The sequence below is a fragment of the Opisthocomus hoazin genome, chromosome 1 (genome assembly GCF_030867145.1).
Source record: "Opisthocomus hoazin isolate bOpiHoa1 chromosome 1, bOpiHoa1.hap1, whole genome shotgun sequence".
NCBI classification, from domain to species: domain Eukaryota; kingdom Metazoa; phylum Chordata; class Aves; order Opisthocomiformes; family Opisthocomidae; genus Opisthocomus; species Opisthocomus hoazin.
Window position 1 is genome coordinate 144641162 of NC_134414.1, and position 22979 is coordinate 144664140.

Sequence of the window (22979 nt, forward strand, 5' to 3'; positions counted from 1 at the left end):
GGAGAATCTCTGCCTCCAGTAAATATCACTTCATTTAGAAAAAAAGTCCCAATCTTTTTCTCTCAGCTGCTGCAATCACTACTAAGGTACTGTCATGACAGACAACACATTTCAGAACAACTCAGCATTTTGCTCAATGTCCTTTTTTTACCTAACATGTCTATTAACCATATCCCACTTAGCCTAGAGCATCCATTTTAAATAATTCAGTCACTGTTGTGAAATGGTATGCAAGTACACATCTTTTTATTTGAAGTAACAACAGTTGTCAAGCTCCGAGTGACGCAAATACCATGAACACAAACCAACAAGTACACAAAAGCAGCTCTGAATATATGTGTTAAAGGCTTGAGCTGAGAAAGTTTAATGGTGTATGAAGACACAGGTGAGTGTTTTGCCTGCCTGATGATGAACTTCTCGCACAACAATGAAGACTGATCAAGATAAACATATATCGAGTATTTGCAGTAGTCATAGGGGTAACGTTATTGTTTGAGTGTCCTCTGCTGGGCAGCTCATGGCACAGCAATAAAGCCACCGGCATATGTTCAGTTGATTTTGCTTAGAAAACAACACTACAAATTTCAGAACATTTCTTATGTTTCATAATCTTTTAGCTAAAAAAATTAGTTTTTAATAAAATGCTACAACTCTGAGGTTTTTAAAAATCAATTATTTCCTTTATGGCAACCTATTTGAAGTTTTAAGTAGGCATAAAATTTTCAGCTAAGCTAATATAAAATGCTTCTTGGAAAAATACTTCTTTTGTCAATTTTGCAATGGAAAATTGTTGCAATGGTTTATTTAGATAAGGTAGAAATGTTTTGCTTAAAAGCTTCGGTTTTATTGTAATTTCTGACTGAAAAAGGCGTAATCAGAACACTGCTGTTAGCCTTGAGCTTGTCATTCCCATGGCAGGAATGGCCACCTGGCTCTGCAGACAGAAGCAGAGTCACATTTTGTGGGCATCTGGCATGTGGCTGTTCTGTCAGCAGTCATCTTTGACCCCATCAAAAATTGCAGGCTGGTCCTATCGGAAACCACAAGGGAGGTTTCCCTTTATCTCTTGAGAATTTGGTGCAGTTCCTGTAGCTTGTTCTGTCTGTTATTGGTAACCTGGTACATGTAAGGCACTTTCATACTTGTCTGTTAGCTTTTCTTGCTGTTGATCACAGGTTTGCTCTTGGTTTTACTTTCAGAATGGTGTTATTATTTATTATTTATTCATTCATCACAATGTGAAAGTTCTTTCTAAAAGAAGCTGTCCTGATTCATGGGACAGTGGTCTAAATGGCTTTCTAAATACATGATTCATTCTCTGTATCAGAAGAACCTGGCAAACGTTCTTTGATCTTGCAAATATCTTCTTTATTCATGGGGGCATCTTCTCTTCCTCCGTTCTCTACAGGCCTGGAGTTCTTATTTTGAAAGTGTTTCTTTACAAATATGAAAAAAACAAATCCAAGCAAATAGGAAGGACCTCGTAACACTGCTGCTAAACCAAGGAAGACATACCTGTGGGATAGAGAATAGGAGATAGTGCCAGGCATCGAACTTTTCAAAGACACTGAAGAAAATCTCTATAATAGATTTTAAGGATCACATATATACCAAAACCGCATAGTAGCTTAGGGGAAAACATTAGAACTCATTCTTTGTGAACGGTACTACAAACTGGACATTTTTGCTTGCAAAACTGTCTGTTAAAGAATTGATAATATTCTTTTTTGCTTATGAAGATAGTTGCAAAGCGAAACTTTCATCATCTTCCCTTTGTTTCTAACTATTTTCAGATCACTTTAAGGCCTTAGACTTTTTAGGGCTAGAAATGTATTGAGATCACCAGAGTGGGCTGTTTTATGTAAAAATAAAAAACACATCAGAAGTGCCCGAGGTATGGCTGAAACAGAAATATCTCTGGAATATTCCTCCTGGAGACCAACATTGTTTGTGTTTAACCAATACCTTCAGCTGCCCAGTATGATTTCCTTTCATTTATCTTTCTCTCAGATGTGGTCAATGCACAAAGGTAACAGTCTTGCCAGTATGAGCAAAGTCCTGCGAATAAGGTAAATCTGTGTACCTTTCCTCTGGACAGTAAATTATAGAATCCTAGGTCTTTTAAATTAACTCCAAGGATATTAAAAATATATATTTCATTCCAGAAAGTCTTGGCCACTGATATTAAATTATTTTTTCACAACAGAAACCTGATGAAAAACTAAGAGCTTAAGATGGGATCTTAAGATGTCTTAATTTCAGGAATTCTGAACCGACCTAAATCTGAGTCCAGTGTTCGTATCTGACCATAGTTTTTGATCAGTGGCCTCACATGTTACAGTATAACAGAACAAAGTGTGTCTGTCTGTAAGGTGAATATGCACGAGGCTTTTTATGCCCTGATTTGTCTTACCTGTATGCAGTGGAGTCGTATAGCCTGCAAGCCCCTCGCTGCCCACAGCTTGTACTGCCCCATTTCAAGCACGTCCTGTCGATCAGTGCACCAAAATAAACTGGTGCTGGAATCCCAGCTGCAAGGAAACAAGTGAAAATATCACAAGGCATCACAGGAAAAGACATCTTATTAGAAACGAGCTTTATGTTTTCTTAGTGGCAAGTTACATGCTGCAGTAGTGGCAATGAGTGGATTGGACTGTGGGGAGTTTTTATTTTCCTTTATCAGAGTTACTGTAAGCTGGAACACCCTCTCTGTGCCGTGGGGATCATCAGTCCCCAGAAATATGGTCTGAGGATTTGGCCAGGCTTGTAGTCATGCACGTTGGTTTCTCAAGCATGGTTCTGAGGGCCACCGCTGGCTTCCAGTGCATGCTAAGCTCCTGCAAGGAAGAGCTGGACTGGTCGTGCATTTGGAGCACTGAACTGATGCACAGTTCCTTCTTCTTTGCATAGCCTAAATCATCCACACTGGCTTCGTATGTATCTGATAGCAGCTGACAGTCCCTTCTGCCTGAAGGGACAGCACCAAGTGTACATGATTAGAGGAACTGAATATGCTTTTCAAAAATGTCTGTGAGGGTAGAGCAACTGAAATCCTTAGTGTGACTTCGCCAGAGAAGAGCTTATGCTTTACTGTAAAACATGGCAAACATGAGACAAAATCCTAGCCTTCCTGAAGCAAAGGAGAGTGTTAACTTCAGAGGAATCCAGGTTTCAAAATGTGCAGGACCATGTTTCACACTAGCTTTGTTCCTACATGAGCATCCTGCATTCTTATATAGGAAATAATGTAGTTTGTAATGCCAGGTATACTCTCACCTTGTTCTACCCAGGGCTCTTGTGAGAGTCTGAACTCAGTAATCTGTCTATAAAGGCCTCTGTATTACAGTCATCAGTGCTGTAGTCAGGGTATGATGGGACAAATGCTCACTATGGAGGTTCCTTAGAGAAGGAAGATGGGAGTGCATCAGATTTGATGTCCAAGTCATGGAAGAAAATGCCAGCTTTTTAGATTCAGGGACAGTGTCTCTACCCTTCTTGCAATGGAAGGAGTTTGCTGGCTCAATGTGCTGACGCAGAAGCCTAGACAAAGAGGGCAGTTCTTTTTTTTGTAATGTTTTTTTTCTTTTCCGTGTCTGAAACAGCTTCAAGAATCCCATCAGCCTAGCTTGTCCTGATAGCTTGGGGACAAATTCTACCCCTCTGTGGTGTGATGAGAAAATCAGAAGAGAACAAAATGAGGATACACCTTTCCTATCTCAAAATGTCCCATCACAATCCTGAGCAGAGACTACAGCCCTAACCTAGCTCTGACTAGAGGTTTGTAAGCGGCTGTAGATTTTTCAGGCTTCCTAGCAAACCCACGTGGCTTGACTCTTCTCACACATTTCTCTACATTTCTGAAACACAGATATTCCTATTCCATTGACAAAGAGAACAAAAGGAAACATAAAAATGTTTTTTTTGCCTGCCTAGGCATCTTAATCAAACACCTTATTAGCAACTCTCAAATAAAAAAAGAAAGAAAGAGCATTGCAGCATGCTTAAAGGGAATTGAAATCTAAGCTGTTGTCTACCAGGAAAGTGAAGTTTCAGCATCGAGAAAACACTTTGCTATGAGCAGAGTTATATTAGTGTTGAATGAAGTCCTACTAGAGCACATCGTTTCAATCTTATTTGCAGCATTGTGTCTTAGTGAGCCATTGGCTGAATCCTAAGTTTGAAACCTTATAGCGTTGTTTAGAAATTCAAGGCAATACTTTAATTTTGCTTAGAAACTTTTCCTGTTTTGGAACACGAGGCTCAAAAACTGCAGCACTATTTAATCAGCAGGTCAAAGATTTTCAGAATTGTGTTAGCTGGTTGCCCAAAGTATTCTTGACTGAATATTGGACCTTCAGGAGAAAAAACAGTATCTTCAGGAGCAGCCCAGGATCTAACAGCTGTTTCAAGGAGGCATCTGGTTTACACATGATGGTTGCATTAATGTCCTTTAAAGCCACACAAGCCAGCATCTTGGTTAGTCAGAATGATTTCTCTTACCTAGCATTCTCATAATTAGTGTGAATAGACCAACTGCAAGAGATTTCAACTCTGGCTGAACACATCTGAAAGAAAGAAGGATAAGTGTGAACTGCTTGCATATCTAATGCTTAGACATGCTTATTAAACTGCTGTTAATTACCCTGAATTTAATACTGTTAATGACAGAAAGCCAAGCTTTGAAAGGGGAGTGCTTCCTATGTCTACTGAAAATACATTAAGTGGTATGAAAAAGGCAGATTAACCTATTATTTTCTGTCATGTAGTACCTGGGAAGTCCCTTCACTAAGCACAATTAAAGAAGTGAAATTTCAAAGTCATAATCACAGTCTATGATAGTCTTATTGAAAAGGACTCTCCAACTGACAACTCCCTGGTGTGTATTTTCCTCACTTGATGGGAAATAACTTACTCGCTTGATGGGAAGTATCACATTTCCCTAAAACAAAAACTTTGCAAGTAACTGCATTAGCGTGGCATCTTTCTATTATGGAATGACATTCCTCTGTACAATGCTACATCTTGAACCACAGAAAGCCATCTGGCAATATGCCCATGTTTCATGGGGGGCCACACTCTAAGCGTCAGAAACAGGCACTAATTTTGAATCCATTATATACCCGGCCTCAGCCATCTCCTTAATAATAGCACGGTCAACACTCAGAAAGATGTCTTACAGAGGCAAGGAAGGAGGGGGAGTTTGTATTCTGTTTTCTGTGCTTATTTAGGATGACATAATGTCCTTAAGACTACCATTAAATTTGCCGTTAGTGTTTTTTTCTAAGGATTGAATTTTCTCTTCAGGTTACTGATAAGTATATGCTAATTTGTATACATGGTTCCAAATCACATCCTGGTACACTTGCACCTGTGTACCTCAACGGACATGAGCATAGGACCCTCAGAATGAGCCCTCTGATGTCCTGAATCTCCAGACATATGATAAGCACAATCAGTTAGGGCAACCCCACATTCAGAAATCCTGACAAACGCATGGCATTTTCGAAATCCAGACAGCCAAAATATCCAAGCAGAGGAAGAGGACTTGTTCTGGAAAATCTGGGCGTGTGACAGACTTAAGAGAAACCATTACGCAGTAATTGGAAGCAAAACACTAGAACTGACTCACAGACAGCAGCAAAGTAAGGTTTGATGCTGACAGCTACAGACAAATGGGAAATGAAAAAACTCCTTAGAGAAAGCATGCTATATTGTAAGAGAGTCTTTTTTCCAAAGAAAAAGAGAGAATCCTAAACATGACTTTGATGCTTTCATTGGAAAGCCTCAACCACTGGTACACAGTTAGTTTTACTTACCTGAAAATAATCATATATGCTGGAGTGCCTCCCAGTGCAAAACAAAAGCCACTTAGGACTTGTATTACTGTATAATAAATAAACTTTGTTGAACAATCCTCACTTTTTGGACATTGTCCCAAAGTGGCAGAGTTATTTCCTGTCCAGGAACTGCTGGCTTTGAGACAGCTGCAGTTATGGAAGACCTGGAAGACACCAAGCAGATTTGGTAGAACATTGCTCTTGCAATGGGGAATCCTGCCTTCAGACACAGGCAGAGCCTGAAGCCTTCCTAAGCATCCCGTTCCTTTCTTCTTTGCCTTTCTTGAGACAATCACCAGTAGCTGCTTCTTTTCTTTCCTACAAACAGTACTCAGTCTCAGAAGGGAAGTTCCATGCCAGCACATGTTTATCAGTGGACAGAGCACCCCTCTTTGGAAGATGTTTGGAGTACCTGCAGGACCTCTGAGGCTGGCCTCAGCCTTTGTGTCCCTGGAGGGCAGTTCAAGGGGAACAACGAGGCTCAGGGAGCTGTGCCTTTTGCTGCTAGGTGACATCACCTGTTAGCTGACTTGTCTCTGTGAGAAGCACCTGGATCACAGGTCCCTCTCTGCTAATGACGGTCCACCAGAGGAACCTCACAGCTATAAGCAGCAGCTATCTGCCAAGACGCAGCTCATGCAGAGCCCTGAGAACATCAGTAGGTGCACTACGGCTTAGGAGCAGTAGCTTTTAACCAGCACTTGAGGGGCCTGAGGATGTGCTGAGGTAATGGGGGCTGTGAGCCACGAACCTTAATCTCTGCAGAGAAAGACTTGTGTGAGAGGCAGTAGTCCCACTGTGACAGACACTGTTGAGCCCTTCTACCCTGCCTCCCACCTTAAGATTTTAAGCAAAGAATGTCTTTTGGAGAAGATGACTGTAGACATAAAAAAAGAATTGAGTGACAAATGAAAAGCCTATTGGAGAGAGAATTCTGAGTGCAAGAGACAGCTCTAGACGATGTCTCTTCTGGAGTGATCATCTGGCATCACAAAAAATGGGAATGACACAATTCAGTGAAGGCGTGTATTCGCAGAATGGAGCCGCCTCTCTGGGCCTCTGTGCATTACCCCCATCATTCTGTGCTGAACAGAAACCAGTCAGCCAGAAAAATAAGCAGTGTCCTACCATCCCAGAGTCTCACAGGGATGAAACTAGCTGCCTCCCCTCAAACCATTCTTCCTATTTACATGTTAATGATCAGTATCAGGGAAGACAGTACACTATCTTAGCATGCTTCAACTGTTGGCTAAAAACCTCAGGGCAGTCAGAATGAGGTTTATGAAAGAGAAGCCATGGACAAACTTCAGACAACATGTAACCTCTTTGAATTGTTCGTTTCCCCCTCTTGTTCAATTTACAAAATTTCAACAAGCTAGGATCTACAACAAGGACATAGGACTAAAAAGCTTAATGTGCAGTAACTCAGAGAAATCTCTGTGTCTTCCGTGCTGCTTGGAGCCAGAAATCATAAATACTTTACTGACCAGTCCTCAGTAACTTTGGTTTCCTTTAAATGCATTATACTACTAAATCCCTGATGTTATATGGAAAATAAGCTAGTAAAAAACCCCAGAAACTGAAGCAGGTCCTTACCGTGTTCTTTCCGTGTCCCACTGAAGTCGTGCACCCAGCTAGGCATGCTGAAACGTACGTGAGTCCGTTGTCTCCACACACAGGATCCCACACATTGGAGGCACAATTGCAGTCAGAGTTGCACTCAGAAAATATGGCATTTTCGTGGTACGGAATGGGTTTGCTTGGAAATTAAGTTCAGACAGAGTAAGAGTGTAAGAACTTTTAATTCAGCGCTGAGGTCAGTGTAGTCCCTTCCGTGAGACGGTGTTGCTGTTCTGAAACCCACCTCATATAACCAGAACATACATTTTCATAGCTGAGTCTCTACAGTATTGATCTATTTGCTAGAGATTCTAGCCCACTTGCACTGATAGTGATTAATAGGTTATAAAGAATTTTAAAATAAATAAAAATGCTGCTACTGATTTTTGTTGGCAGGTGTAGACAGAAAAGAAAAAGAAATAGCTGAAAGGCATTAAGAGGTCAGCTTGGCTATCCCCTAATTGTATATAGAGCTAGCAACAGTTAAGACAGCCTTATCAAGTACATCTTTAGCCATTGGTAAAAATGCACCAATTATAGAAACTCGATTTCTGCGTCTCCATAATTAAAAATACTCCTCTCTTAAAGCCTAGCCTAACTCTTCCTAGAGGATATGGAGAATGCAGCATTCCCTTTTGCTTTCAGACATCCTTTGGATATTGAGATCTGTAACAAAGAAGGATGTCTTCCCTCATCTTCTCCTTGCTGGGTTAACTAAGTCTATGTGCTTACCGTCTCTGTCATCTCAGTGCTTACTAAACATATTCTCTGGTCCACCATTTGTGTTCTTAGTGAAAAAGTTGCAGGGTACAGGACAAGCAACAGACATTTAGACCTCAGGTTCCAACAAAGATAAACATCCTTGGCATCCTGCCTGTCCAGTTCCACAATTTGAGCTATGAACCAGTATGGCTTGATAAATGAACTGTAGTGACAAATTATTGAACTGTGGTAAGTCTTCAGGGAGATATAGACAGGTTCACACCAGCCACGAGGTATTCTGAGCAGGCTGGACATGAGGCAGTAACTACACATATTCTAGAGTGGTGCTGGGCCCCTTGGACAGCCAGATCCTAGCGTGCATCCCCTGTACTGGTATCTTTACTCACTCCAAGCAAAAATAAGACTAAAAAAATGTAACTTTTAAACCCTAGTTCTCTCCTGAGAGGAGAGATACTCTCACCTCTCAAACAAACTTCATGAAGTTCAACAAGGCCAAGCATAAGGTCCTGCACATGGGTTGGGGCAATCCCGAAAACAAATACCGGCTGGGCAGAGAATGGATTGAGAGCAGCCCTGAGGAGAAGGACCTAGGGGTGCTGGTTGACGAGAAGCTCAACATGACACAGCAATGTGCACTCGCAGCCCAGAAGGCCAGCTGCACCCTGGGCTGCATCAAGAGAAGTGCGGCCATCAGGTCGTGGGTGGTGATTCTGCCACTCTGCTCCTCTCTGATGAGACTCCACCTGGACTCCTGCATCCAGCTATGGAGCCCTCAGCACAGCAAAGACATGGACCTTTTGGAGCGGGTCCAGAGAAGGGTCACAAAGATGATCAGAGGGCTAGAACACCTCTCCTATGAGTAAAGGCTAAGAGAATTTGGGCTGTTCAGCTTGGGGAAGAGGAGGCTTCTGGGACACACTATAGCAGCCTTCCGGTACCTGAAGGTGGCTGACAAGAAAGTTGGAGAGGGGCTTTTGACAAGGGCTTGTAGTGATAGGACAAGGTGTAATGGCTTTAAAATGAAAGAGGGTAGATTTCAACTAAATATCAGAAAGCAATTCTTTACTATGAGGGTTGTGAGGCACAGGAACAGGTTGCCCAGAGAGGCTGTGGATGACCCCTCCCTGGCAGTGTTCAAGGCCTGGTTGGATGGGGCTTTGAGCAACCTGGTCTAGTGGGACATGTCCCTGCTCATGGCAGGCGGTTTGGAAGTAGGTGATCTTTAAAGGTCTCTTCAAACCCAGACCATTCTATGAAGACTCTATGATCTTCAGTAAGCATAAAACCTTCATTTTGGTTTACAGCAGGCTGAGAGTCTAGCATGTTGCAGTCTTTCCATCTCTATGAAGGATGTGCTATGAATGCTCTTTGGTACCTATGCTTCACCCTTTTACTGAGTCTGAATATACTTTGCTAGAAAATCGCTTCTAGTGTAGAGAAGCTACACAATTTCACTGTATGAAACGGTAATACCACTCCCCACACAGTGAAACAACCTACATCGGCAGTGAAGCAATTTTGCTAATGTATTTCTAACTAATCTTTAACCAATCTTGTGCTTTGGCAAGCTGACACTCTGCTGACCAACAAAACCAACACAATGATGACAGATGATAGTGTTCACTTTCTCTTAAGCATTGCAAAACCTTGTTCCTCTCTTATCCTTGATGTCATAGTACATTTTTTGAACTATTGCTGCTGTGGAGAAAAACATCCTCCTCTTCATTTTATACTCACCCTTCATAGGACACTGTCATTCCTGCTACCACATGGTTCTCACAGCCAACAAAAAAGGTCAAGAGACCCAAGGTGTATGACAAAAATGACATGGAAAATGCAAATTTAGTTGCTCCAATGATGCTCATCTTGTACTTTTTCATTATGAGCCCTCCTAGGAATATCCCAATACCTACAGGAGGTAACGATGTCAGTCCTGAAAGAGATCATAGAAGGGGAATGTCAAAACAAAAGAGTCACACTGGGTTTAAGAGCCATACTTTGTCCTCAGCTTGATATCTCTGGCAGCTTTTTGTTGTATCATGGTGACTGTAGGTGGCTTTGTGCTTAGCCTAATTCCTGGGCTGCATATGCTATTTTTGAAATGCCTAACCCTTAAAACCCACTTCCATTGCAAGGCACTTGTCAGATGCTGCAGCATTTAAGACTCCTACAGCACATGCATTGCATTTTTGGGGTGCCCTTGCTGTAATATAATTAGTGTAATAAATTAATCTGGTCCCTTAGGCACCAAAAGGCAGTAGTTTGTATGCTGCCTTTCTATAATTCAAGTTCAGGATAGATTGCCGTTTACGTCAGACTTCCGCAAAGAATTCAGTCCCAGAAAAAACATGCAGAACTTCTCCCCAGGCACTGCTTATAGCGTAAACAGTCATTTCACAGTGTAACTCACCTATTAGAAAGTTAGATTTAGATGTAGATTGTCCATATTGCTGTTCCATGTATTTTGGTTTGTAAGTCAAGAAACCAATAAAGCCACTGAACTGTAACAGTGAGCAGCACAATAATGTAAAGTACATTCGATTACTCAATAATTTTTTCAGGGAGGTATAGAAATCTGAAAGAAAGGGATATATGAGTTGGATTTGAAAGATGAATGACATAATTACTGGTGAGTAATCTGTGAAATTTAGGGCAAAATCCTTCTCTCAGCTGTCCAAGTGCAAGTCTTATTGATCTTCATTTGCATGTGAGTATCTGAAAGTAAAATCAGGTTCTTGAAAAGCACCAGAGGTTGAGATACAGGAAGAGAAACCTAAAAGAAGACAGAAGCATGTGTTAAGGCCTGGGTGCTATAGGGAGATCTGCACATGAAGACTGGAGGGCTCCACACAGCAAAGACTCCTTTCAGCTTACAGGAATATCATCACAGGGTTCAAGGCTAAGTGAGAGGCGCCTTTGTGGAGATGCCCAATGTCTTCCACTGGGATCTGTACAAAGACAGGAGAACTTGACCAATGATGCAAAGCCGTCTCTTCCCCACACCCTTCCACCCCTTTCTTAGCCTAACGACTGCACAACCAGAGTTGATATTCAAGCCTGCTGTATTTTCCTCAGGCAGCAATGTGCTTCAGCGTCTCCATGTGCTCTGTGATCATCAGATAAATAATTTCGCTTTCCATATTGAGAAAGGAACCTTCTGATATTTTCTTTCAGTCCTGATACAGAAGCAATTTTTCTACTGTTCAAATTTCTTCTAGCACAAAATCTTAGAGGTAGGTGCCACTTGGGCAATGATGTGTTGCAGGTGGCGCATGCAGATCCTCACAGTCTTGAATAATCTATTTGACTTCTAATAATCTTTAGCAGACCACTGTTTTCCGGGGGATAGCTGACTGGTTTAGACTGAACTGCAAGAGAAGCAAAATATTCTGCAGAACTATTACATTCCGGCTGTATGTTGTGCCTATTGCTTTTCACATTTATATAACATGCAAAACACTCGCCTTTCAGTGTTATTGATGACCTCTTTGGCTTAGGTTTTGCAGGAGGAAGCGTCTTCTTCGTAGTGCCCATGTTTTCCAAGAGACCATATGAAGTTTTGTCATTATTGGTTTCCTCTGGCTTTTTCAGGCTCTTCGGCAGGAAGCAAAATGGAATAGCAGCTAGGAAACTGGTTACTCCACTTATTAAAAAACCAAGCCACCACGCACCCACCCAGCGGGAATCCTGTGGGGTGATAGTGATGCTTCCTAGAATTGAGGGAAACAGGTACAAGTTACCTAAATGAAGAATTGGAACCTTCCCACCCTATAGCTGCAAAAATGGCTACATTTTACAGTGTCTGACTTTCAGTGGTAACAATAATTATCTAATGAGAGACTGTTCATGCAGTGAAGGCATCAGGAATCACACCCTGAATGCTGTTCTGTTTCAGCTGCCTTTCTACATGATATGCTGACTGCCATTTTGTGGCATACACGGCAACACAGAGGTCCATATCCAACACGTAGGAAAACAAAATGAGTGGCAGGCAGGCATCAAGCATGGGGTCCTTTTAGGTCTGATGATACATTTCTACTGAGACCAACCTCTGCTAAACCAAATTGTGTCAGTTTCTCTTAAGCATATGGACTTTCTCTGTGGCATCAGCAAGCTTAGCCATGACTTTAAACTTTGTATTGCAAGGAAGATGAGAGTAGTTGGTTATATTCTTATAGTAGTTACATGCTGGCATGTTTGGTGGTGGACCAACACTGTAAGACTTTCATTGCGTGACCAGGATTGACTCACTGTCTTTATGCTTAAGCAAAGTCAAACATTGGCTTAACAAAGGGCAAAGAGAAAATCATTTATCTATTTAATCACAGGATCCTGAAGGTCTGAAAACTTCTCTGTCCTGCTAGTAAAACAGGATCACCCACTGCTGCTGCTACAGCAGTTGCTGCTGCTTTTTTTTTCCTGAAAAAGCCTTCACCAGTCTGCACTGCCTGACTTCCCATCAGGCTGGTCAGGCAAGTGGGGAGGTGGGCTGGCCAGGAAACACCACCTCGGAGGTGGCTCCTGCCTCTTCCAGTGAAAGGGAACAGGATGCAGGGCCATGGCCACCACTTGCAGGGTCCTCTCTGCTCCCGCTGGCATTTTGCAGATCTGATTATACACATGTGTTTTCTCTTCATCTGAATAAGCAAGGCCTCACAAAAAAGTTTATAATGTATTACAAACTTTACATGAAATGTAAATAACGTAAAATGCTCAGTTGAAAGGACAGATAATCCACCAAAACTGTAAAACTGCTATGCTAGCAGAATTCTTTCACTAAGATCCCAGTTTACTAAAACATCTTGGGTACTAGTTCTTGGTACTAGTTTTTCAAGTTGAATGTGTATTTTAATCCTTTAATCTGAAAACAGAATTATAAAATATGTTCTCTGTATGATTCTGCCTTTTCCCTAAAACTTCCAGTAATTTAATAAAATTATAATAAAGTATATAATAAAATTAATGAAATCAATAGAACTTAAACATAAATTATATGAATACAATTAATATAATAAAAACTTATCAAATGTGTACAGGAACCCAATACCAACAGGTATTATCTTACTTTACCTCCATTTTGCTTACCTAAATCTACAAATCCAATATCCACGTACAGTCTTGCACATAAAGATCCCAACAGGAAACCAAACATTGGGCCCAACATGGCTATTGTGTGCAGACTTGCTGAAAATATAATGAAGCAGATGCTAGTACATTTTAATGGCTGAATGTTTTCTTCTGCAGAAGATGACTGACCTCTCACACTACGAATCGCTCAGTTTATTTCATGTTGAGATTACCTACATACACAGGAACATCCTCTTCTTTAGCAAAATCATCAAGATAAGAGATGCCCAATGGTGTTATTGGCGTCTCACCAATTCCACGCAACAGGTTTCCCAAAAAGATATATATCCACATACGTGATGATGGTTCCTTCTCACAGCCTGTAGATAATGAGAGTTTGCATCTTTGTAATAGAATAGTTGAATGGTAAACATTGAAAAATCACAGGAAATTCTACACATGAAATGGTTAAAGTTTAGTATTTATCATATTACAGCAGTATTCTTAAGGAAGATTAATGAAATGCCATAAACCTCATTACACCTTCTAATAATCTTTTAATAGCACTTTCCTCCACCTCCACTGTATTTGGTTTCTAGACATACAGATAAGTATCACCAATTGGAAAAAATTCTCATGTTAAAAAAAAGGCAGACAGATATTATCATAAACACATTATCTGGCATATAACTTCTGTCTTCAACTTCAGAAGTTTGAGATGGTTTCTGGGCACAGCTTGTCTGTTTCTCTACTTATGTCACATGCAAAACAGCATGTAAAATATCTGTATTCCATGTAGTCATCAAAATCATAGACATCTTGATTTCTTTCCAAACTCTGCAGTTTCATGTCCTTTCATGCTATCTCTTCCACTCCCCCAACTCCAGGTTCTGGGTAATTGAATCCTGTCAGAGATTTCTTTGCACACAGTCTCAGCATCACCTTCAGTGTTAGGGTGATTTTACTGTAATTTGGAAGTGTGAACGTAGGAAACTGGGGATCTGGATCCTAGTAACTTGTTTTTGCTGGAGGTTTCTTATCCAAAAGAAAAGCACAAAGCGTGCTGAAGTGTTGGTAATGTTCCCAGACAGGTACAGACTGAAGTTAGAAATCTAACTGAGCATCTTGTAGGAGGCAATGATTTACTCTACTCACAACCAAGGATAAAACTAGCTCCTCTATTTGTACTTACAGTTCCTTACCTGATTGGGAGACTTCCAACAAGGTTTTGTTGACATCTTGATGTAGGGAACAGGGATTTATGCTTGAAGTTAAGTTGACTGTAGAAGCTGCCTGTGATGCTGTCTCATACTTGTAACTGAAAACACACAAAAGCAGGTTTAGAAGCAGTGTTCCTTAGGGAAATACTAGCGTAGCAGGGCAGGAATCACTTGGCTGCTGTTTCCCTAAAGGGAAAGGTATCTTTGTTTAAATAGCAATCCAAAGTGCTACTAAAGGAGCAAAAAAGCAGGTTATTTAAGCTCATTATGGGAAAAAAAAAAAGAACCATAAAATGCAGAACAAATAAAAGGTAGAATCATCTGTCTAGAAGATGTAAAATTGTAAGCTGTAAAATTCAAAAGGGCTTTTGAAAGCAGTTCAGGTAAGATTGAACTCTCAATACCAAAATTTAGGGTCAGGATCAAGCAAGCTCCCTCTGCTAACCCCACAGTCAAGGAGGAAAAAGTATGTCTTGAGTCAGAGAGTGAGTCACCCTTTTCATCACAGATACATATTTTCAAGTTGAAGGGAGGACAGCAGCGAGGAAGGGAGAAGTCATCCTCAGGAGGTACCTATTTCCCTGATTATTGGCGTTGGCTTTAAAAAGAGATGTTCTATAGAGGCAGGTGAATAAAGTTAGTACTCTTTAGCTGCATTTACAGGGAGCAGAGCAATGCTGCAGGGTGGCAGCTGAGCAGCTCAGGTCCTGGAAGCAGTTTGGCTGCTTTAGCATGATTCTTTTACCAGATGTGAGCCCTGCCGAGGTGCAAAGTACAATTAGCTTAAGCAGAACAACACGGTAAAGCACACATTCTGCTTCTAAGAACTGGGCTGGCTCTGTTAGACCAGGCAGCCTTCTTTTTCAGGTTGAAACAAACAGCATTCATTGGAAGAAACAGTGCAGAACAATTTCCTCATAAAAATTGAGACACAGGTGCATGAGAAACTGTAGGAGTTTCCCAGTGTAAATGAGCAAGATACATAGTTTGGCTTAAGCAGAGGAAAATACAAGTCTGATGCTAGTACAAGATCCACTGTCATGATAAAAAAAACCACTATTCCTTAGTTTTCTTTCTTCAGTAGTATACCTAAAATTATTCTAATAAGTTTAAGAGAGCAACAGAAATATGTCTTAGTCTATGCTATCACTGTATCACAGCTATGGCTAGAAGCATTATTGCATATAAGCAACATGCAGTAAATCTCTGAGCCTGGAGAATATGAACAAAAATTATCTTAATCAGCCACGGAAAATCAGTTTAACCAGCCATGTGCATTTGGAACAGGAAAAATGCTGGTACCAGTTCTACCAACATTGATCCACCTGCGGGCTCTGCGTGAAGCTGCGAGGCTGCTTTGTGTGAGGAGCAGCTGCTTGCCACAGGAGAGCAAAATACGCCATGTTGCACAACACAGCTCTGGTTTCCTCTGTGAAGGACCAGGAGTTCTTCTAATGAGCACATTTGTAGGTTGGTTTCTTCAAAAAGTAAGCTCTGAATCCCTGATTTTACATGAGAGTTACCTGTTAATATAAATAAAGTCATATTTCAGGTAGACATGTCACTCAATGTGAAGTTACCAGCTCAGAGTTTTGAGGCCCTGTTCAAAACAGCACAAATTTCACCTTATTCTGGAAATCATATAGGTGGAATCTACATCGTTCATAATTTTACTGTGCTTCATAATGGTTTGACTTTCCTACCTACATGATCCTGACATCTCTAATAGCAAAAGTTGACACCACGTTCTTTGGGTAACGCTGATTTTCCCAATAAGGTGTTCTCACAGCTAGCTGGTCGGGAAGACTATATATTTCATTACAGAAATAGCACCAGGATAGTAGCATGATTGCAGATTTCTTAAGGAACAATATATTGTGTTTGAAACTTGAATTTTCATAGGTAAATGTTTCCTCCTGAAAAAAATAAATTTTAATGATTTTGTAAAATCATTTCCTTCTTTGCCTCTTTTCTGAACAAGATTGACCAAAATCTGAAGCATTTTGATTTTCGTGTTTTTTCAAGAAGCTGAACTTTTACTTCAGAGGAGGCGTATTATTCCAAACAGATATAATGAACAGTGATGTGTGTGTCAAGTGTGATTCATCGCACAACAAGCTGAGGCTTCATAGGCCTTTGGAAATCTAAGACTTAATATACCCTGAGTTTCATTCAAAATCCAGGAAGCAATATCAAATTCCAGTGTTACTTTATCTAAATTAATCTTGACTAGTACTTACTATCCCATGAAGAAGTGAGGCATAGCTGTTAAAAGACTTCCCAACGCCATGGTGAAGCATCCAGCAGCTATTAGTTTGGGCCTATGAAGTTTAGCTCCAAAGTAGCTTACAAATGCAATCACCAGCAAGTTACCTGGAAGGTAATGAACCAAAGTCAATGCCAGATGCTGTAAGTCATATTTCTCTGAAAAGCTTTCTGCATGTCACTGTATATCAATTACCCATCTCGAAGCTCCCATCGATGAAGCCAACAGTAGAGGACGTCAGGTCAAACCTTCGTTCAATCTGAGTGATGGAGCTTTTCATATTTGTACCAGACAATGTTTTACTCAAGTAGGTGAATGACAAAGCAGCGAGAAATGCCTGAGGAAAGGTTAAGACAGAAAATGGTAGAGGTAGGGAAACTGGTCACAGAGGGATCAAGTGTGTTTACAACTGTGTGGAGCAATCATCATCCTGGTAATATGTTTGTTATGCAAACTGCAGTGACAACGTTGGGTGTGGATTTTCACATCCCCTAACGATATGGAGTGCCAGGGTGGTCTCAGCACTGTTCGCTCCCTGCTCTGGTTGTCCCAGCTGGAGGGTGCCGGTGCTCGGTGTTGCGCTGACAGCAGCTGCTTGCTTTAGGGTTCAGGTTTCCAAAGCAGAATTCCTACGGACTGTGGAACTTAAATTTGGCAAGCAACTCACTGGGGGTTACTTACCTGACTGACACCCTGTGGTTAGATTTATCAAGAAGCTGAGGCCCACTGTCAGGCAGCCAAAATGATGAGATTTCTAGATATTGCAGTAATGTAAAATTTTCCAGAGGTAAAATACCTAATCAGGAGAGATTTACTGATACTAATCCAACCTAAAATTAATCTTTGCCCCAATTACCTTCTGCTTGGGCCACATGTCACTTATTTTAGGCCAGTACATAACTGGTTCTAATTCAAACGTATAGATAGCCATGGCATAAAAACAAAGGCTTTATGGAAGTTTTTGTGATATTCCAGTAAGTGGAAGGTGGTACAGACTGACTAAGTTCGTCTCTGTCTCAGATGATAAATTTTGAAATGTGGGGGTTATGTCTATGTTGCCTGTATACAATATACCTCATCAGGGAAAGCTTAATATTCTTTGTAATTGTATAGTTCCTTCCACCAACACACATTATGGCTTTTGCAAATAAAGATGGATTTGATAAAAAGTTGAACTAAGTTTGTTTAAATATTATGCAACTATTTCAACATAGTCTAAAAACCAAATAGACTTATTGCTCACTGGGTAAAAGTTCCAATACAACAGAATGTTGGGTAAATAAAGTAAATATAGATTTAGACTTTGCAGTATTATCTACTGTAAGAAATGTAGCCAGTTCTAGAAGTAAAAGCTTGAAAATAGGTATATTTACTCTCTTTTTGTCAGAAATGTAGAGAAAAATCTCACAAGTGCAGGCTTTGTCCTGACAAACTTTATATTTCCTGAGCTTGTCTGGCAAAAAAGTCTGTGAGAATCACCATTCTTGCCTTATGCCAGGAGTGCTCTCAGGGGTTTTGGCTGAAAGCACAAATGGATGATAAGCATAAAAACACAAACAAAAATTACTTGATTATTTTGCGTTTGAAAACGCAGTCCCCGGGTAAACCACAAAACCTTTGATGGCAAAGTGAGGGACAATAACAGTTCATCTTTTATTACCTCCAAGGTATTGTGTCTATTAAACTCTAATTGCCATAAAGTTAGACTTAGATCCACAGTCTTGCAGCATTATCCACATATATGATGGTAAAGTTGGTCCTGTGAGCCTTTGAGAGAGATCAGATTCTGTTTCTGCAGCTGTATATGGGTAGAAAATGTGAGGCACATAAAATAAGAAATATAACAACATTTCCCTGATACTTGAGCCAGACTGTTTTGGGTGTTTGAGAAGCTCGCAATAACCTTTTTTTTTCCATTACACTTTCATTTTACAGACCTTTCTACAGAGCGAAGTGCGTCCCCGATTCCAGCTCCACTAAGCCTATGGAATTTAACCTGAGATGAAGAAGTAGTAAGAACACAAACCCAAACACATCAGTGTCAAAAGAAATCTTGTCCTTGCAATGTTTGCAGCTCAGCCAGAAGCAATAAATACTAAAGCTTTAACACAAGTTAGTTTACTTGCTTTGTTCAGTCATTTCTTCTTGTGTGTTCCTGAAAGCTTGTGTGCTTGTGGGAATAAGTGGACTGTTTGACCTGCAGACCTGGATTAGATAAAATCCTGGAATATGGTTCACCTCACCTATTTTGGCCCTACAAGAATGGGTGGTGATAGCAACCTCCAGACAACAGTGTATCATAGCCACCTATTTTAGGCCGCTTGAAGTCTTCCACTGGAGGTTGGTGCATCTTTCTAATGACCAAAACAGGGATCCAGCTATGAGTAACTGAGATTAGATATGGTAGATCAGGAAATTTTATTTTCTTTAAGACAGAGATAAGGTTCAACCTTCCCCTGTACCTCCAGTGTATACCCAGTTCCAGAAAAGAATGCGGGGAATAGGAATAAGGTAATGTGGCATGTCATAACTGGAACAACATTTCTTAACATATAACGGTAATTTGTGGTGATAGCTATAAGGCACCAAACCTTCAAGCCAGTGCAACAGGAAGTCTTCTTTGTAACTGTTAGATTTTTGTTTGCTTCATCATCCAAAAGCTGGGCAGGTTCTGCCTCCTGATTTGAGTTACCGACATTGCTGGATTCGGTTTCCGCTGTCATGGTTGATTTCGTTGCTGAGTGATCTGAACCCAAGAGAAAGCGATAATAAATACAAAAGCACATATGCCAACAGAGAGTTGCTTAAGGACCTTTCTGATGAAACAGTAGTTGGAGGAAAATGATAAGATGGTGAAACTGAATTTTTTAATTGGAAAGGATTTGGCTCAATGACAGTGTTTCAAAGAGTGTATTTGTTTAAATTCTGCAGTATTTTGTTTTACCATCTTTCTTTTTAAGTGAAAAGGTTCTTTGCTCTCCCCACTGCCACCCCACTGCCTCTTTTTGAGCCTAGAATGACTTTTAATGCTAAAAAGACAACTTCCACTGAAGAGTAAGAGACAAAGTCTCCTTCCAAAAACAAACTACAAGGGTCAACAAAGCATCGGTGCTGAAGCACGGGGAGTCCTAGGGAAGCTCTGAATTTGCAGGCCACACGGCTTAGGACTCAATCATCATTTTGGTACGATCTCTGTAGTAACACTGTGCCATCCGACTTGTTGCTTCACACTGGCCTGTTGGAAACAATTCTTAATGACAGAAGAATTAATTGGTTTAGGTAACTGACCTTCTATGCGGGTATTATACGTTTTCTCTTCTTGCAATAGTATAGACTGTATCCCTAATCCCCTTCTGTTTGCAGAGTGCTCTGTATATCCCCTAATGCATGAAATCATCTGCAACTCAGCAGTTCAGCGGAACTGCTCCAGTTCTCCTGGGAAGAGTGCATTCTGTCACCATAGACAACAAATCTTTATGCTCCTTTGATATAACATCTTTCTTATTGATGAAAGCCTTGTTTCATGATGAATTTGAATTTGGCTTATCGCAATGAATAGTACGATACATCACATTTTTCTTTTCTCAGTTTTTTAAAACTCTACATCTGAGAGATGGGTAAGCAACTAAAAAGAACACTTCAGTGAAAAGCTACAAGGGAAGTCTATGCATCTATTTGCGAAGTTTATTTAAAGAATGAAAACACTTGCCCGTTTGTGCAACTCCAACTACAAACAGAGCAGATTTCTGCAGGAAGATCCAGATGCCACTGCAGAGCCCCTTGGAAAAAATGGGTCACTTGAAATAAACCCTCTTCATATCTGCAGATCTTCACACACAGGAGAGATAGGAGTACTGAAACTAATGTTCCCAAGTCAGAACTCAGAAATCATAGCTCATGGGAACTGATTTATTTCACCTTTCATTTGAGAAGAGGGTGAAGAAGAGAGAGAGAGGGATAAAACCACACAAAGAGAGGTTTTCTATGCTTGAATGGAGCTGAAAAAAGCTGGATGAACTTTTCCAATGCTGGAAAATGTCCATCTGCAATTGCAAATTGCTCTGCTACAGGCCATATGGCAGAATAACTCTTGTCAGAGCATTTAAAGGGTAGGCATTGCTCTAATGCACGATGGTGAAGAACATTTTTCTTCACTTGGATGAAAGAAGGTTAATACCTGAGGATGTTTGGGACAAAAACACAAACAGAGGTTTAAATAACTTCTGAGTTTCTTGTGCTTAAGTTCATAAGCATGTCCTCATGTTATTCCTGGCATGAACAACTCCTTTCCTTTCCCGCTGCTTATATCTGCTTCCCAAACTCTTGACTCATATGAGTACCACTGCTTCTGTGGCTGTGCTGTAACTCTGACTCTCTGAGTCAGAACACATATCTGGACAAAAAAACAATTTTTCCTTCCCCTTGACTCCTCAGATGAATAGGAACAAGGAGCAGAGGAAAGGATTTCCTCAAATCTGCACAGCTACAACAGAAATGCTTATTAAATTAGATTCCTAGTGCTCGGGAAAGGTTAGTACATAAACATTTATATGTATCTGGTCCTCTGAAATTTATCCGTCTCTGTGTAATTTGAAGATATTAGCTTCTCCCTGTTATCATGATACATTAATGACTACAATAAGATGCTGGGGTAGCATGTCATTGCAGGTCACAGGACTAAAGAAGTGGCTTTTTTGAGAGTTTGAAGGTACAACATGACTTAGATTCTCAATGTAAGGAGAGAAGGAGTGAAGGCAGAGAAACATGAAGACAGAAACAAGACGCAAAGAAGAAGCAAAAAGATGATGCAGCTCTGCCAGAGAAATGTTAGAGCGAGCTATGTGCAGGGATCAACAGCTGGAGCTGCTGGCAGCATCTCCTCCCATCCTTATTTGACCCTGATCTACGCAGGAATCTGCTGGAGATAGAAGACATCAGGGCTGGGGAAATGCAATGCCACAAGAAGATTAGAAAAAAAGATAAAATGTTGATTCACAATTGATGTTAACAGACATTAGTTGTTGAGCCTGACAATTTCAAGTGTTGATAAAGTTGCTATTTTAGATTTATTTCACTAGTGCTTTTTCCTGTGTTTAATAAACCAAAGATCTGGTTACAAGCAAAGGCAAAGTATGAAGCTTTCTTGCACTAAATGTGTTCTTTCAGTAATATGACTTCTCTAAAACTATTATGCTTTGTCTGCACAAGTCATTCTGCTGTAGTAATGATCTGAGGTAGCTGCATTTGCAGAAAGATGAGATCAGTCAAATAACATATTGGCATCGTTTAGGTGGCCAATCAACCTAAACAAAAATCAGCCTGACTTCCTTCCTGAGGGAAGAAAACAGTCCTCTCCATAAAAGCAAGTATGAGGAAAAAAACCACCAAAAACTTAACCCATACTGTGACAATGGAAGTTCACACTCTTCCCATTCACTTTTGCATCATATCCAGGGAACATCTGACAAACTCATTTGATCTTTTGCTCACTACAGACTCTTCTGAGAAAAACTGTGGGTTGAGGAAGATCAAGGGTCTTAACTAATAATCAGTGCGGGTCCTTTGTGTTGGTGGGAGCTCAGAGCTTTCACAGCGTCATGGGAAGCATGTGGCACATTGCAAGATAGTCCCAGAGTACAGCAGCCAGCCTTGCAAAGGACACCCACCAACTTCTTCAGTGCTCCACAGTATATAACCTTCTAGGCGCCACAGCCTAACTCTGTGCCTGTTAGGTAGATCTGTTCCTGAGTAAACATATTAAAATATTCAAGCCTGGTTTTCTACTCCCTATGCAAATTCTAATGAATAAAAGCACCAATTTAAACACCTTAGCATGAATAACAGGTAATTAGTTCACAAAGGTCAAGACAATAATTCGCTACAGGTTTTGCACGTTCTTATGAAAGAAAAATACAATGATGCTTGAGGACTTCTCAGAATCCAGCAATGACACTGTAAGTCCTTGTGCTGTTTCTCACCACAGTTGCACTCTCAGGGGCTATACCACCATGCAGTAGACTAACAAATCACAAATCAAGAGCCATGTTTCCTCCAGCAGTTTATGGAACTGTATGGATTTGCACTAACTGCACTGCTAATCCATTTGGCTTAGTGAATTTTAAATAGATTAAGGAGTCATAATAAGACCTTTTAAGTTAACCTAACACGGACAATGAATATCACAGTGCTGTGCAGGCCTCTCTGCTGCTTGCATTGTTCAAGGAATATAAAGCTTACTGTTCAGAA

General features: G+C 40.6%; 2 protein-coding genes across 2 annotated transcripts in view; both read right to left on the bottom strand.

Moving 5' to 3' along the window:
• Window positions 1-224: 224 nt before the first annotated feature.
• Window positions 225-19456, bottom strand: LOC104338092 (solute carrier organic anion transporter family member 1C1). Its single transcript, XM_075440184.1, has 14 exons — window positions 19325-19456; window positions 16929-17070; window positions 16708-16840; window positions 14450-14565; window positions 13481-13627; window positions 13266-13364; window positions 11645-11890; window positions 10591-10755; window positions 9918-10113; window positions 7434-7596; window positions 5817-6001; window positions 4501-4565; window positions 2414-2531; window positions 225-1515 (listed from the first exon to the last, which is right to left on the bottom strand). Exons 1-14 carry the CDS (start codon window positions 19454-19456, stop codon window positions 1299-1301), a joined length of 2124 nt encoding a protein of 707 aa, XP_075296299.1. The 3' UTR covers window positions 225-1298.
• The window catches only part of LOC104338089 (solute carrier organic anion transporter family member 1C1), a 42587-nt gene continuing 39009 nt past the window's right edge, over window positions 19402-22979 (bottom strand). The window contains exon 15 of the mRNA XM_075440154.1: window positions 19402-19479. Coding sequence (XP_075296269.1) covers window positions 19422-19479 — 58 coding nt within the window. The 3' untranslated portion in view covers window positions 19402-19421. The remainder of the gene's footprint in view (window positions 19480-22979) is intronic.